Source organism: Ursus americanus, chromosome 7 (assembly GCF_024610735.1).
Source record: "Ursus americanus isolate L20-20 chromosome 7, mUrsAme1.1.p, whole genome shotgun sequence".
Taxonomy (NCBI): domain Eukaryota; kingdom Metazoa; phylum Chordata; class Mammalia; order Carnivora; family Ursidae; genus Ursus; species Ursus americanus.
The window spans coordinates 34,519,273-34,536,975 of record NC_142133.1 but is presented as its reverse complement, the minus strand read 5'-3'; the positions used below and the strand labels follow the sequence as shown (position 1 = coordinate 34,536,975).

Here is a 17,703-nt window from a genome sequence, read left to right as displayed (position 1 = left end):
AAAAGAAGCAATAGTAAAGCTGTATACAATTATGCAAAAAAGAAACGGAGTGGGAAGAAAGGAAAGAAGAAAGCGAAGAAAAAAGAAAAGACTAGAGTCTGCAAAAGAAAAATGAATAGTCTACTCTGAAAGAAATTAATATCATGGGAAAGAAAAGAAATCAACAAATGCTGGGAATTTTAAATACATAAGGAGAATATGGAAGCCATGACCCAAGAGATACATATTCTAAATATGATGAAATAAAAAGACGTATTTCGGAGCTAAATATGTTCTATATGTCCAAACAAGAGCAAAGCTCTGTTCAAACGAAACTCACTCCCTTAAAGTGACACAAAAAATAATAAAAACACGTGTATGTTCAATTCAAGAAGGTATGAAAAGACCAACAAAATTAAAATGAGGAAAGCAGCAACAAAATAATATAATAACAGAAAGTAATAAAAGCGAGCAAAGCAGTCAACTTGATAAGTAAATCTGCAATGCTGCTTTTATAGGACTTTTCCTTGTGCTTCCCAACAACCAAAACGTCCTATCTCCTTAAGTCGGATCGTTAAGGGACAAGAGCTAGCATTGGGTCATTCATTTTTGTAACACCACAACCTCGGACAATAAATGTTCGTTAAATAATTGTGTAAAAGAGTCCTGAATCTCCAGGTTATAAAGAGAGACCTTGTCTGGTTTCTTAGAAGAACCTGCCACAGGGATGGGGATTGGAGCCACCGAGAAAGCACAGGGCAGGGGGTCAGTGAACCACAATGCCTACCGAGGTGTCTTCACAAGAAGAGCGCCCAGTGGAGAGCTAGTGATTTAATTCCATTTAAATGTGTGTGCCTCTCCCTGCAATCTCCATTTCTACCAGGACCCACTCCAGCCTGTGCTTGCCTTGGCGTCCCTCAGGAAGGTCTTCTTAACCAGTTCAAGAGCTAGGAACATGGATGAAAAAAATTCATTGCTATTCTCACTAACCTGTGACCAAGCTTAAGCCTTTCCCGCCATTATGACACAGACAGCAAGCCACTCTGGTCTTAGCAGTCCCTGAAACTGTCCCCAGGAGAGATCACAGATATTTTATGTCACATTGCAGTTTGGGGAAAGACCTAAAAACTCATTCACATTCATCACTACCTCAAAATTATGGTAGTTGTTAGCCCGGATGCTAATCTTATTATTTAAGGCATTAAATAAAGATTTAATATAAAGAAATTTGATATAAAGATTTATACAATTATATCATAAACTTTTAAAACATTTTAATCGCATTTCAATATCATTCATTTCTTTGGCATTCCTATGTCTTTTACTCAATAAATTTGAAACATTATTCTGAGAAGGGGCTATAACCCACTGGATGCCAGATGCGCCCTTTACACCAAACGCTAAGGATCGCCGTGTTAGGATCTGCTGTCGAGAGTGAACAAGACTTTTCATAGAAGGAAAAATAAAGGTGGAAGGGTGCTATTTTCAGTTTTTGAGACAAATCTAGTTAGTTTAGGAGATGATTTATCACTTCATGTTTGCCCTCAAGGAGAGAGGCATTCATCTGGCTTTCTAGAAAGCACAAGGAAGGCTGAGGAAAACTATTTAGAGGTTGCAACACAGTGAGATCAAAAGCGTGGGTTTGGGTTCAAATCTCCGAGCTTCATTCACTCCTCGTGTGACCCTGCGCAACCCCTCTGAGTTGAGACTCAATTTCCTCATCTGTAAATGAGTGCCGTTCGCCCTATGGGGGAGGGCGGCTGTGAGGACGGTCTGAGACATTCCTGTGCCCTGCTTGGATCAGCCCCGACACATGGAAGATGCTCCTGGCTGCTAGTTTTCAAGTCAGCCAAATTTCTGTTCAACAGCTTCCCCTTCCAAAGCCCTTCACTGATTCTCTTCCTAATCGCGAGCGACATCCCCCACCCCATCCTACAGACCTGTTTCATGAGGCTAGTTTCTCTCTCTCCGGATGTCCCTGTGTTTTTCGGTTTTTCGGTTGCCTGTTCCAGGGATGACAATCCCTTCGTTGTGTGAGACGCCTACTCCCCCCCCCCCCCAGATCCCACCCCCGGAAAAAATCAATTTCTGTTTCCAGGAGCAGGTGAAACAGACATATCTCTTCTCCTATGGAGTATTCGCCCTCTTGCTTCTCTACACCCCACTCACCCAGTTCAAGTCCCCTCTCATCCAAAAAACTTCCACATCTCTGTCCTCACCGGCAGCAGCAGGAGGTAGGCGTCTGATGCCAAGGAACCCTCCTGAACACAGAAGCCTGCCCTCTGGCTCTGACGTTCAGCAAAGCATGGCTTCTCTCTTGTGCTTTGCTGGGGCAGGGCGGCGGCTCTCGTGAACAGCCCTGTATCTTTCCTTTTATATTCCCAGGCACCCTCAAGTGGGCAACGTAAAGAAAGAGCAGCAGTAAACGTCTTTTAGCAGTTCTTCCCTTAAAATCTCCTGATCTCCCTGTCTGTGCTGTGAGTTCCCGGGAATAAGATGAGCTAAATCTGGTTTGCAAAGGAACCAGGAATGTTTCTGCTTAACTCCTTAAGGGTCTCCAGAGAAGGGGCTGACTAATCACCTGAAGGATTCTTGGGAAAGATCCTTCCCTTCCAAAATTGATGTTTCCTGCACCCATGAAGGCTGTGGTAGAAAAACCCTGGACCCAGCCTTGGGGGCCTTGGCATCTAACCCTGGCTGTCATGGTGACCAGCTATGAGAACTTGAACCTCTCTTCTCCAGTCTGGGGTTCAGCTTCACCAACCGTAAAATGAATTTAATATTCTCACTTACGCTCCAGGCAGGAGAATTGGATTCATTCTTTGTGGATCCATTCCAAAGTGTATCAGATTTTTCAAGAAACAGGATTCATATTTAGAATTTTCTGGCTATCTCACAAATTCTTCAGCATGCTTTTCCATAAGCACAGAACTTGTTTCGTGCTTGAGGGCTTGCCATGGTGACTGCCACCTTGCCATGTTTTAGTATCTTTTTAAAAAAAAAAATTTATTTATTTGAGAGAGAGAGAGAGAGTGAGTGAGAGAGAAAGCACAATCCAGAGGTTGGGGGCAGAGAGATAGAGGGAGAAGCAGACTCCCCACTGAGCAGGGAGCCCAACACGGGGCTCGATCCCAGGACCCCAAGATCATGACCTGAGCCGAAGACAGATGCTTAAACATCAGGCCACCCAAGCGCCCCCGTTTTAATGTCTTTAAGAAATTATTTTTAAAATGTGTAATCATTAGGCAAAATTTCCAAAAGCTTTGTTGTAAATCTGCCCTTCTGTTTTGCTTTAGTTAAGGAAATGGTTTGATTTTACAAAATCACATCTTTATCCTTGTGTATATGAAGATGTGCACATCTCTTTGCATATCGGAAGTGTGTGGAGAACAGCAAAGAAACACATAAGCACCAGTGGGACCTTGCTGGGCTTCCCCTCAGCTTTTGGAGAGAACATCAGCTGGGCAGACCACCACTCAGTTCAGTGAGTCAGCCACTCATCTGAACATGGTGTGGAATCTTACGTTCATCTCCCGGTTCATTTCGCATGTGCAGACATTAAGCCTATTCAAAGGGTTAGCCTGAGCTTATGTAAGAGGCATAAACGGGTCCTCAGATTTCAAGTCTTGGCATTCAGATGCTAAAAAGCATTAATAGTTTTACCAGAGCAGACTTATAGGAAGCAGACATAAATCAGAGAAATCTCTTTAGGACAGAGAAGAGAAGTTCGAAGGCAAAAGGAGTAGGAGTTAGCTCCGTTCTCACAATTGCTGTGATCATGGAATCAGCCTGTATTCAGTGCTCACTGAAAGAAGCACCACACCAGAACTGAGGAGAGGGTGGAGAGGAGGGATGAAAATTATAGGCACACTACGGTCTGTGATTATATATGTACAATTCTTTATTTCGCTTGATCACAACACAACACTTTCATTCACTGTAAAATCACGAATAGACACAACATCTAAAAATAATACAGACGGTTAAGTAAGTGAAAAGTTGATATATTCTAGGCTGAAAAGCAAAAAGAAGTTTGGTTGTCACACATAAAAATCTCCTACTTAATAGTCGATTCTTGCTTAGCGTTTCAATGGAAAAGGTGAACAGAACAACAAATTATGTCCTTTTATTATTTTTTGGTCCAAAGCTAACGTTCCCGATTTTAGAATGTGATATGTAATTTTATAAGAAATAAGAATTGCCTTCCAGGGCATGTTGGATTTGGGCTAATAGTTTAATCAGTTTTCATTCTCTGAGAGTATTCCAATTGCAATGTAGAATAAGTCTGCTGGATGGTCAATAGGAAGAAATAAATATGGTTTTGAATGTGTCTTCCAGGGAAATACAGTAACTATTTAAAAAATGAACTTTGCTGCCAAAAATAAAGAGTTGACTGTATTTGGAGGGGAAACACCATACAAGTGTCAGTTAAATAGCCTTAGAAATGCGCTGCTCTAGAATTATTTGAGAAGAAAAGGACACGTCTGCTCTTTAGGAATACATACTCAGGAGAGTAAAAAAAAAGATTCAGAAACAGTATCACATTGCCCAGACTCATGCTGGCTGGGAACAGGCACAGGAACATGGTCAACACTTCCACAATTATTAAGATACTGTGATTCTGAAATTCCTGAAACCCTGAACTCACCTTCTGACTGGAGACACTCTGCCATTTCCTGTTATACTTTTGCCACCAAATTTCACTGCCTTGTTGTACCAGCATGTTGTTAGGAACAAAACACTTATAGCACGGCTAAGAGAGGCAAAGGAATAATTCACACAAAGAATAATGCAAAGGGGGAAATGGTAAGGTTTCTAGAAACATAAGCCAAGGTGACAAGTTCTTCCTTGTCAGGCACACTACATGCATTATTGATCCATTCCTTTGTTTACTCGTGTGGCTGGAAAGAGTTTACCCACATATTAACTCACTGGTTCTTCACAACCACCTCGTCAGGAGATATCACAGGTATTATCTTTGTCCCCTTTGAGAAGCTTTACCAAGGGTCACACAAGCGACAGAGCCAAGGCTGGATCAGATCTTCTGGTTCCACAAGTCCAAGTTCCAAAATTTGAAACACCAAGCAATGAGGGTGCACCCTCAATAAGCCTGTGGAGTCACTGAATCTCACTGGGCGCCCACCACCCATTCGTATGTCCCTGTCTTTCCTGGGTGCTCAGGGCTGTATCACCAACCTTCACCACCTGCCACCAGATCACATGGCTTCATTTACACTGAGGAGTGGAAATATGGTGGGTTATCTGTCCCAAGAGTACATCCATTTTAAAAGAAAAGCAAGTCTTATTCCAAAGGATTAATAACTGTGATGGGTTTCAGGCACTCGTAACAGACACATCTTGCCCTCAAATCGTAACAGTGAGGGTGAGAGCTGGTGGAAATGGAGAATGGCTGACCGCCATATCCATGAGGTGTTGTGTCTACTTTCAAAGACTCAATGTTTCATAAGCATGGATACAAGAGAAGGAAGAAAAGAAGGACTTAAGGGGAATCCTAATTGGTCCAAGCCAGAATAACTGAGAGGTAGAAGCAGTATCATCCTTTGACCTAGAAAATCTGAGCTCCTGCCCTGAGCCTCCCAGGCTCTCAGAGGTCTGCCATTTGCACTTCTCCCTTTGGGATGAGAAGTCCATGGAGCCAAGAGAACATACTCATCCTGAGCCTAGGCCTTCCCTGGAGCAAGTCAAGATACCCAGAACCCCTTAATACCTTGACCAAATGGCTTCCAGGGTCTATGTGGCTTCTGATGATGATGACCGTCACCATGTATGGCCACAGCCAGAAACCCAAGGGGTAGCCGTGGAGCAGTGCTGAGGAGGAGGTTTTGGCCAGAACTGGCCCATACAAAGTTGGGTGTCTATGTGCATGCACGTAAGGCTCCTCACAGTGAGAGTCAGGACCAGAGATGAGAATAGAAGGGTTGAAGAAAGAACCAGGAGCCTGTTTTGTATTCTTGTTCCAACCCCACAAATGTCAAGAGTAAACTCAAGCCTAAGGACAATTCTAGAGATGGGCTACATCAGTATCTGATGAGTAGCTGAGATGGTCAGGGACCCCATCACCCTACAAACACATGTACCACAGTCCTAGACTCCTACTTGGGTTCCCTTCTGGAAAGCCTCTCATTTCAGGCTCTCTGCACCCCAAAATTTTTCTTGGCTTGATCCCAATTTCTTTCTGCCAGTTAAATGTTGTCAACACATATGGGTTTCACCAGTGCCGACTCTGCGCAAATTAGCCATTCAGTGAATGTTGGCCCCTGGGGCTGGTATCTAGTCACATCAGTTTTAGAAATTCTGAGCTCCTGGAACACGGCGTTCACTCTGCCCTCTGCAGCAAACCAAGGGTTCTCGTTGATGGTGTGTATCCCAGGACACCGGTCAGCGTCCCCAGGCTCTGTCTTTGTTTAAACTTGGAAGGGTCCAGCAGGTTATTTCAGTCGGATGCAGTCCACCTCCTCGGTGGCCGGCAGCCCCGTGGTTTTCAGATCCAGGTCTGCGCTGGACTTACTGCCTTTGTGGGAAGACTTCCAGTGCAGCAGCACGATCTTCTTGAAGTACTTGACAGTGTTGTTCTTGACGGTCACGAAGCACAGCGTGTTGATCACGCTGTTGCTCATGGCGATGCACTCGACCACGTAGAAGGCCGTGAGGTAGTGCTTCTCCTTGACGAACACGGCGGGGAAGAAGTCGCGCACGATGGTGAAGCCGTAGAAGGGCGCCCAGCACAGCACGTAGGCCGTGAGGATCCCCATGAGCACCAGCACCGTCTTCCGGCGGCAGCGCAGCCGCTTCCGGATCTGCTCCGTCTGGAAGCCCGGCACCGCCTTGAACCAGAGCTCGCGGGAGATCCGGGCGTAGCACAGGGTCATGGTGACCACGGGGCCCACGAACTCGATGCCGAAGATGAAGAGGAAGTAGGACTTGTAGTAGAGCTGCTGGTCCACCGGCCAGATCTGGCCGCAGAAGATCTTCTCCTGGCTCTTGACGATGAACAGGACGGTCTCCGTGGTGAAGTAGGCCGACGGGATGGCGATGAGGACCGACACCACCCACACCAAGGCGATCAAGCCAGTGGCCGTTTGATACTTCATCCTGGGTCTCAGCGGGTGGACAATGGCCAGGTATCTAGAACAAGGACAGAAATAGGGTCAAGCACGGTGACGAGGACGTTCTGGGTGATGATATTGTTTGGGCAACATTAGAAGGTGCGACCGAATGGTAGGTGTGGACGAGAAAAAACGATGTGGGCTCTCAAGAAAAGCAGGCTTGAGAGCACACCCCAGTTCTACCCCTTCCTAGCTGCTGCAAACTCGGGCAGGTTTCGTTTAATCTCACTGAATCTCAGTTCTCTTACCTGCAAAAGTTAAGTTGCTTGGTTGTGCCAATGTGTACGCAATTTTTTGGCACAGTTTTAAATATGATATATACTCAATAAATGGTAACTATTATTAAATGTGGTAGTAATGCCTCCCATTGGTTTCTGGCCTGGCACTGTTCCCAGGTCCTTCCTGTTTCCAGGGCCATTCATCCTGATAACCCCACCGTTTAGAGCTAAGAGGGCCTGATAATTCCAAAGAGTGTCGGGAGAACTTGCCCTTTCCGGTGGAAGCAGTAGGCAAAGTTTTGTCTTCATTCCACATTTTTAAAAGTATTGCTCTATATGCAAAGGTGACGGAAGAGCGCGTGACCATGTACCTTATATTTCAGGTGTAAAAATGGAGCCTGGAGACAGATGAATGACTCTCTCAAAGTCATATACCCCAGGACCCTTGATAGAAAACATTTAACCCTATCTCATGGTTGATGTGAAAAATCAATCAAGAATATATATGAATGTATTTTTTTAACCACAAAGCACCAGACAGTAAAAGATATTGCTTTTGTTCTTTCCCCAAAAACCACACTGCTATTGCCATAGTGGTCCAGGAACGAAGAGAGAGCACTTTCTGGGGGATGTGAGTCATTTGTGTGGTATGAAAGCCTCCTTCCCAGAGAGCTCTGGTTTCCTGGAAGACTTTCTGTGTCTGGCAGGGGGTAGAAGTTGGAGAAGGAGCAAGATGGAGAGTGAAGTGGGCGGGAATGGCTAAACAATGCTGGAAATAAACACATTCTCACGTGTCCCTGGCTTATCCCAGGTAGAGCCAAGAGCAAATGTGAGAGAAGCCTGAGGGAAAGCCAGACTGACTCTATTTCCTTTGAAACCAATCCCTTTGAGGTCATCGTTCTTGGGATTTTGATTGGAAGAAGAAGTTCGTTCCTATTTTTTTTTCTGATTATATTCCTGCCGTTTGTGTCCCTCTTCCCCCAAACACAGGCAGCCAACACCGAGTGTCATTTGGAGAGTTCGCGGGCGTGAGATTGCTGCTCTCTTGTGGAGATGCGAGATGACGTTGATGGGTTGGGTCCGCTCTCTGTACACCCAGCTGGCTGCTTGAGTGCTCTGCCACCGGCAACAGTCCCTGTCACTCTGGCCAATCTTCCGGGCACTGAAGGTGGAATGGGACTGTTGGCAATGAGCCTGTCAATGCACGTGTATGGGCCCTTCATAAGGACGGCAGTGCTCCCACTATACAGAGTGCACCAAACTCGCTCGGATTCGTAACAAACACTAAGAGTTAGTATCTTTGCTCTCACTCGCTCCCTCCCTCTTTATCTGTCCCACCATGTTCTAGTGATTACTCCGTCAAAGAATATTTCTATACTATATGGATTTTCACTATATACTTCTATCCCTTCCTTTCTCAATGGCAACTTCCTCAGTCTCTGTGATGTTTCAAGGTCAGAGTGTTTTTTTTCAATGAACAAGCAGGAGAGGATGCCGACCTAGGAGTCAGAAGACCAAGAATCTAATTCCAGCTTTGCCACATACTTGATAAGTGAATTTGAGTCATTTTTCTTAGCCCTGTGGGCTCAACTTACTCATCTGTAGCATGGGAATATCACCTGCCTCGCCAGCCTCACAGAGATACTGCGCGGCTCGTTAGACACTGTGAGATAGGGCAACTATAGGACTCCATAAAAATCTGCTCTTTGCTCCTTTTCCTGCTTCTGTTCTTGCTGGGAACTGCACCCCCACGTTACACACGCCTCATAATGCCAAAAGTATATGTCCCCTTGGAAGGGACAAGGAGTTAATGATTTCTTTAGAATAGATACCACCTAAGGAAAGACCAGGTGAGAATGACCCGACGAAGCCATCATATGCATATTCCAGACCACCAGCTCCAGACATCTCAACGCGAAGACCCCCGGCTCCAAGGAGTAACATGTGGGCCCTGGTCTTTGTTCTAACCAGTTCCTGGATGCCTGGGAGGACACGTATACTAGACCACAGTCCCCAAGAAAAACCCCAGACCTCGAACAAAGGAGAGATTTTCTCCTTTCCTTTCTGAGTCTCCCACTCTGTCCCTGCACTCTCTCTAAACCTTCGGTAAACTGCTTTCACCTTGTGCTGGCTTGTGTTTGCTTTCTATCCAGCGTGCAGCCAGGGACCCTCTTGGCTGGTCCTGCGGGACCCTCTCTGGGTCCTCAGACCCGGTCTGCTGGCACCAACTGCATATAAACAATCATAGGCTTCTAATTTACAAGAAATGGTTAGCAACCTAAAATGTATTTTTTTCAGAGCTATTCTGTATAAGTAGCAATTTTTTTTTTACCTGTTATTGGCAAATACTTCATTTTCAAGTTCTCTGCTACTGTCTGTTTTATTGGATCTCTTTATCTTCACATCAAAATTAATCTTCAGGGTAACCTGGGACTCCCCATCGGATGTTTATCCCATCCTGGCTCTCTCGGCCTTCACCCCGACTCCATCCCCAGGGTCAGCACTAGGAGCTGTGCAAGAGGCCCTCCCAATACATTTACCAAAAGGAAAATTGCAAAACTGTTTCAAGGATTGCCAGCAGCCTCGGCTGTGCTAAGATCACAACTCCGGAACTCTAGCATAGTAATACCTGCTTCTGTTCGTAAAGCAGCTTACAATTCACAGAGCATTTTCTTAAAGACTTTATTTATTTATTTGAGAGAGAGAACAAGCAGGGGGAGTGGCAGAAGCAGACTCCCTGCTGAACAGGGAGCCGATGCGGGACTCGATCCCCGGACCCCAGGGTCATGACCTGAGCCGAAAGCAGACGCTTAACTGACTGAACCACCCAGGCGCCCATACAGAGCATTTTTAAATGCACTTTCTCATTACATATCCCCAAGTGTATTGAATAGGTAAGAGAACAAAGATGGCCAGTTCACAAATGAGCAAGCTGAGATTTGGAGAAGTTAAATAACCTGCCAAAAGGCCACACAGCTAGAAACCGACACAACCATGATGCAGACCCAACCATATCTCGCTCCGAATCCAGTTGGGTCTCCAATCCCCCTCTTGTCCCCCTCCCTTTCCTATCAGAGCAAGCAACACCCCTTCTTCCTACCCTCCGGGCATCCTAGCAGAATCCTGCCATCCTTTTTCTCTTTTCTCTCTATCACAGTCGGTTTCTACCTATCAATGTTCCAAGGGGTCGGGCAACTGGCAGCAACTTTTCCGTACCTACGCATATGCCCTTGGCTTGCCCTATGTGTCTACCAGTATAATGGCTCAGGTCCAGATCCACTTAGAGCCAACATTGCCCAGAGCACAAAGAATGAAGGCTGCTGGACAAAGAAACATCCAGGCAGTGACTACGTGATGATGGTGGGCTGGGTGATTAAGCAAAGTGTATTTGGGCTCCCTCCATTCCCGAGGACCCAGCCCCAGATCAAACCATGGAGATGATGCTTGCAGCAGCTTCTAGGCCATTCATGAGATGATCAGGGAATTCAGAACCCGCTCCTCGGGCCAGTCAGCCCCATCAATGAGCTCACAGGACAGCATTTGTGCTTCCTAAGACTGAACACAGATACCCAAGCCTTAGCTGGCCCCGTGCAGACGAAGACAAGAGTGGTCAGTGGGCAGGCCGGCTGGCTATTTCCTCTGGATTCTGGGTAAAGAAGGGAGTGTCCCCCGGTGTCCCACATGCTCCGGGATCTATGCATTACACACTGAGGCCAGTGCAGGTGTCTCCACATCGAAGAGGGAACCCAGACCTTGGGGGACAGAGTCCTCTGATTATCTTTTTCAGCTCCCCGCTCCATCAGGTCTGACTTCTTTACCTAGATTTTGAGATCTTCTGGAATATGACCCTATCCTTTCTGATTTTGACTTTGCTTCTGTTCCTTGCCCCCGAGGATCCCACAGACCTCCCCAAGGGACCTCATACCTCAAGCATTCCCACGTCTTTTGCAAACACTGCCCTACCCTTGTGGAAAACCTCTCCTGTCCTGATTGTCATTTGCTGAAGGCCAGTTAAAAGTCCACCTCCTCCATGAAGCCTCCTTTGACTACTCTAGTACACAATGATGTCACCCTTCCGTAAATTTCATGTAGGATTTATCCTTTACTTTATGTTCTGTCTCTTAAGTGTTAGTTCCACCATCCCCCTCCCTCTCCCCGGGATGGTAAGCTCCTGGAGAGCTCAGCTCTTTTTGTAACTTTTATAACTCAGTTTCTTTTGTAACTTTTTGCTGTCAGTGAATTCTGGGCACCTAGGATTTTAGTAAAACTTCACTCTCAGCAAGTGCTTGGCCCTGGATGAATAGAAATGTAACAAGCCATCGTGACAGGTCTCAAAAAGATGGCAGCCTCTTTTAGAAAATAGGACATAAATGTGTTTACCTAGCCTGAGATTGAGAGGCCGTTGGGGACTCAATAATCATAATAAAAGGCGAAGGGATTTGAGCCTATTTTGTAGACAATGGAGTTAGTAGGGGTTTTTGAGCAAGAGAGGGGAGATGTGTACGAGACAGAAGATTAATTTAGCTGCAGCCCTGCTTTCTTCCCTCAGGCCACAGGAGCCTTTTCTCTGTTCTTAGAACACTTCATGTTTGTTCCTGTCTTGGGGCCTTTGCACTGATAATTTCCTTTGTGTGGAATGCGTTTTCCCCATCTTCACACGGCTGGCTTTTTTTTTTTTTTTTTTCCTTCAGTGTTCCCTTAAAATGCCTTCTCCTCAGCGACACTTTCCTGACAACGACGTACCTGGAGCAGCTCCCATCCTCCGTCCCTTTCAGTGTTTGTCTTTTTTGTTCAGAGCATTTCTGAAATTATTTTTGTTTGTTTGCCTGACTGTTATCTCTCTCCACTCCTGTGGGTAAAAGCCCCACGAAGGCGAGGAGATGTTTTTCTCCTGCCCCGTGGTACCCCCAGTGCTTGGACGGGTCTCTGCCACATCATAGTGGCTCTACAAAAACCCGCTGTTTGGGGGCGCCTGGGGGGCTCGGTCGGTTGGGAGTCTGCCTTCGGCCCAGGTCACGACCCCAGGGTCCTGGGATGGAGCCCGACATCAGGCTCCCGCTCAGTGGGGACCCTGCTTCTCTCTCTCCCACTACCCCTGCCCCCTGCTCGTGCACTCACACGCTCTCTCTCTCTCTCAAGTAAATAAATAAAAATCTTTAAAAAAACAAAAAGGAAAACAAAGACGCGCTGCTTGGATGAATGAGTTTAGCACAGACTGTGCGGGGAGGAGCGGTGGCAGCTCGGCAGAGCCAAGAGACACTGAACCGAGGCAAGGAGCCCAGGCAGGAGTGAACAGGGCGGAGGTGAGGCGGGTAAGCACTGACAGGTCCTGTAAACCAAGGCTTGCTGGAGGAAGGGAGAGAGAGCCGCGACAACGGAGTTGTGCTAGTGTAGCTGTCTACGAGAACCCTGGAACCAAGCTCAGAAACAGAGAAGCTAGAACGTAACTAGTTCTGTTCCGCTGTATCTTCATAGCTGCGTTTCTTAGCAACCTTGCCTTACCTTTTTTTTAACATCACATCCTAAAAACAATCACTTCAATGAAAATGAAGAGGTTAGCCACTCGAAAAGTTTCATTAGTTTACTTGGGTTTGTTTTGTTGTTCCCGGAAGGGTTAATTTAAGAATTATAAGATCCACTGTTCGCTTTTGCTTACTCTGGTTTAAGTCTTGTTCTAAACAATTACATACTTGCTTCCTTTAATCCTTTCATCCTCAAGGCAACCCGCTACCTTAGGTTTTCTTATTATTCCCATTGTACATATGAGAAAACTGAGGCAGAGGGATGGTTAAGAACTCACAGGGGGATGGGGTGCCTGGGTGGCACAGCGGTTAAGCGTCTGCCTTCGGCTCAGGGCGTGATCCCGGCGATCTGGGATCGAGCCCCACATCAGGCTCTTCTTCTATGAGCCTGCTTCTTCCTCTCCCACTCCCCCTGCATGTGTTCCCTCTCTCGCTGGCTGTCTCTATCTCTGTCGAATAAATAAATAAAATCTTTAAAAAAAAAAAAAAAGAACTCACAGGGGGCCCTGCCACTAACAGGTGCTGCAGCAGGGGTCTGAATCCTGGCAGAATAACCACTAACGCAACCCCTGCAATTTCATTAAACAAAAATAAAGGCACTTTCATAACTGGAGTGTATTTGTTAGATCGAGATAAAAATGAGTTGCCCCAAACTAACCAAATAGAACCTGAAATTCCCTGATTAAATCCTGAACAACACACAAGGCCAGTCAAAAATCAATGAGGTCCTGGGGCGCCTGGGTGGCACAGCTGTTAAGCGTCTGCCTTCGGCTCAGGCCGTGATCCCGGCGTTATGGGATCAAGCCCCACATCAGGCTCCTCTGCTATGAGCCTGCTTCTTCCTCTCCCACTCCCCCTGCTTGTGTTCCCTCTCTCGCTGGCTGTCTTTATCTCTGTCAAATAAATAAATAAAATCTTAAAAAAAAAAAAAAAATCAATGAGGTCCTGTTCCACAAAACTGAAATTAGATGGTAAAAACACATACAAATACTTTGAAGCAAAGATCACAACATCAGTAAAGGAACTTCACACCTTGGAGCAGCCCGTTAGGTGGCCAAGGCCCCTGGATGGCCTGTGTAGGCAACAGCGCTTTCCTCCAATGTCTGGCTTTAAGTCTCCAATCACAAACCCACCATAAGCCATAACAGTCCCACGTGCAGGGCATTGTTCTGCAATGAACCTTTTTATTGTATCTAAATTGCATTACACAAACGCACACTGCAAGAGAAATGCCTGCAGGATTTCAGACAAGCTGAGTTTGGTATAAATGTAGGAATCGAATGTGAAAAAATGCAATAGATGGAGGTGGGTTGATTGACACAGACATCACCTCTTACATGTTCAGAATAACCCCATGCCCCTTAACTTATCCTGGCCTCTGTCCCCCTTGAAGCCACTCCCTCCTGCCGTGTGACCCCTTCCCACAAGTGGGCCCCTGCATCGTAAAATGGATCTCGCCCAGGAAACAGGGGCCTGCCCCAAAGCAGGCACTAACCTACCCCACTTCTAGTGGCTGAGAGCACCCCCTCTGCAAAGATGTCTTGCTGGAGTGAAACTTCAGGGAAGGACCCTCTATGTTTTCAACCTCTACTTTCAGAAAGGTCAGAGACAAGGTTCCTGGAGCTCCTCCTGGAGAGCCCTGAAAGGGACTTAGGGACAGATACTCTGCTTGACTGTCCTCTTCCTGATTCACCCAGGGTCTGTTCCTGGGTGGCTAAAATGGCGTGGAGCTCCCAGACTCCTGTGGAGGACCCTGGCCAAAGTAGCCCTCTGCAAGGATGAAAACTCTGAGCACCTTCTTTCTACAGGTGACCGAGCCGGGACTCCTCGCCATTCCTTCCATGAGAAAGGAGACGAAGGCCCCAACCTTTAATGCTTTTAAAGCCAGATTTCTTCTTGAGAACAGGTTGACTCCCTGTCTTGGGTAGTGGCCTGTTTTCAGGTTATCCAATCTTTGGTTGCTCTGCCTTTGGCTTCAGAAAATAGGTTCTATCTGCTGTGCTCTTCCCTGGAACACTGCCCTGGGAGGTCCTGATGGCAAGGGGCAGGCTAAACTCCACCAGAGCCCTGAGGCCACGAAACTGGGAGGGCATCTGGGCTCCAGGCTCTCTGGGTTCAGGGAGAGAGACGGGCTGTTCAGATCCAAGTACATGGAGGCCCTGAGCCTCCGGGCAACTGTCTCTGGACTATACCATGGTGCTTCGTAAATGAGAGTAAACCTTGGGCGGAGGGGCTTGCAAAGATTGTCCTGGGGGAACAAAACCACCCTGGTCCCTTAGCACAAGCGATTGTCCTAAATGAAAGGACTACACACAACAGAAGAAAGATTTGCATAGACTGCTCTTACTGGTTTGATTTACCATCACCAGAAACAGGTCTTCCATACCGTCACATGCAAATGTATGCAAAGGAGCAAACTGATTACGCAACAGCAAAGAACACGTGAAAGTATGTTATCTTTTTTTCTTTTTGTTTTTTTCTTTTTCTTTCTTCTATTTTGTTCAAAACAAATCATCAATCTTATTTTAAAATCAACTGGTGTTGGGGGCTGGGGGAGGGCTGCTTGTACTTTGAGAAAATCTTCCTCAGGATTTCCCAGTTGACTCAAGAGGTACCCGCCTGGAACTCACACTTGTCCCCCACACCTCCTCATGCCTGTCTGTGTACCCCCAGAACTTAAGCAGTACATCTAGGAGCATGTCCAGAGCAGAGGGGTCAAAGCCTTCCCACTGCTCGGCTCTAACGAGCTCTACTTCCTCTGTCTGCCCACAGCTGGAAAACTAGCACTCTCCTTACTATCCCGCCAATGGGCCCACTTTGACCCCCCCCTGCATCCGCATGGTGGGGAACAGAGATGTCTCTCATCAGTCCCCACCTGCTGTACAGGAAGGGGCAAGTCCAACGCCCCTTTGCTATTGTCTCTGTGCCGCCTTACTCACCTGTCGATGGCGATGGCCAGCAGGGCGTTGGTGGAGACGTAGAGAGACACGGTCCGCAGGTAGTTGACAGAGGCGCACATGACGTGGCCGTGCTCCCAGGACAGCTGGCGCACCACGTAGTAGTCCATCTCGAAGGGGCAGCAGACGACGGCCACCAGGAAGTCCGAGATGGCCAGGTTGGCAATGAGCAGGTTGGTGAGGCTGCGCAGCTTCTTGTAGCGGGCCAGGGCCGCGATGAAGACGAAGTTGCCGATGCCACAGACCAGCATGATGCCCGCCAGGGCCATGCCGATGACGATCTTGGCAGCAAAGAAAGTACGGGAATTGGTCACATCCTCATCTTCATCCGAAGGCATATCATAGTCACCATAGCTGAAGTTGAATGGCAAGGAAGCAGCTTGGGCTCCATGGGGGGCAAGCACAGGAAGGAAGTTGGTGGAGGTGTTGGTGGCGTTCTCATCCGTGACCCCCGTGGTGATCTCCATCTGGCCAGGCGGTGCTCTGAGCAACCCTGCTTAGAATTCCTCTGAGGTGGTGTGTGGGAGGCTGATGTCTTCTCCCCTCTCTGCTTACACTCAGCTCTCCTTTAATGAGTTAGAATGTGTCTGCCGGCATCTTGGGGTAGAGTATCCGAGCTCCATTCTAAGCCTTTGAAAGACATACAAACAGTTGGCTACACATGTGAGCGAGCTGGCCAAATTTAATACCATCCTGTAACCCAATCAGACCCACGAGCCACCTGCTCAGAACGAACACTGAGTGATGGAGTGGAAATAAAGGAACCAGGGAGAGAAACAAATGAATAAAAACCACATACCCACTCATTCAGGGAGGGCTGGATTGCTATAGACACAACCAGGCACTGGCTCAATTTATTTCATCTCCATTGAAGATCTGAAATGTTGCAAAGGACCAAAGTTGAGTGGGGGAAGTTGAAGAATGGAAGTGACCTGCTCCAAACTCTACTTCTCTTCCGAACAGCTTGAACTTAGTCTTTGTGAAATTGTCCAGTTCTGTGGCTTAAAAGAAATTATTCTGAATGTCATCAGCCATCTATGAGACAAGCCTGTCTGCTCCCCAAGCTGGTCTCTTTCCTCTGGCAGAACATGGCTCTAAAATCCCAAAGCCTACCTGGCAGCCCCCTTTCCCCTCTCCTCCCTGGGTCTCCTGCCCCATGTCCAAGTCTGCTGTGACCCTATAGTCAGGCACAGCATTTAACAAGGCCTGTCCCCAGACAGAGGCTTCAAGGTTGAAGTCACTGCCTAAATCACGGAATGGCTTAGCGAGGGGGCTCTGGAGCAAACCCTTCCTTGACTGGTGGTGTGTCCTGAGGTAAAGACTTAAACACTCAGAGTTTCAACATCTTCCAGGCAGTAGATCAATAACATCTGTAAAGCAGGGAGCTCCCTTGAGAGGGAGGGTGTTACACCCCAGGACTGCAAAGAATTACTATTGAGTGTTCAGGCCTCCTTAGTCAGCCACAAGGAAGGGGAGGGGAATCCTGACCCAGATGACCGACGGCAGCACATGGGGAGGGGGGAACTGCACTGCTGGCTACCCAAAACCAGGAGGAACCCCTGCCCTCTGCTTGCAGTCCCAGGCCAGCCCAGACCCTGCAAACATCAGACCTCGTTGCTGAGATGTAGGAAGGCTGGGGTCTGGAGAGCATGTCCAATGTCCCGGAGAGGGCAGGCAGGCATGGGAAACCCGAGGCTCCTGGAACCCGGAGACACCTAGCAGCCCTTGTACCCTGGGAAAGCCTGCCGTCCACACTCCTCATTGGTGAGCTCTCCAGAGCCTGTCTTTGGGGGACCCGGGGTAAAGTCATTCTGCGCCCCAGTGAGGCCCAGCCACTACCTGCCTCTCTCCCCCAACTCCTCACCCCCATTTTTCTCACATTTTTCCCTTCCTCTGAGCC

The 17,703-nt window shown here is 47.4% G+C and overlaps 1 protein-coding gene across 1 annotated transcript; it reads right to left on the bottom strand.

The window, feature by feature from the left end:
* Window positions 1-5,746: 5,746 nt before the first annotated feature.
* Window positions 5,747-16,306, bottom strand: PROKR1 (prokineticin receptor 1). Its single transcript, XM_045788396.2, has 2 exons — window positions 15,786-16,306; window positions 5,747-7,125 (listed from the first exon to the last, which is right to left on the bottom strand). Exons 1-2 carry the CDS (start codon window positions 16,268-16,270, stop codon window positions 6,429-6,431), a joined length of 1,182 nt encoding a protein of 393 aa, XP_045644352.1. The 5' UTR covers window positions 16,271-16,306; the 3' UTR covers window positions 5,747-6,428.
* Window positions 16,307-17,703: the final 1,397 nt, after the last annotated feature.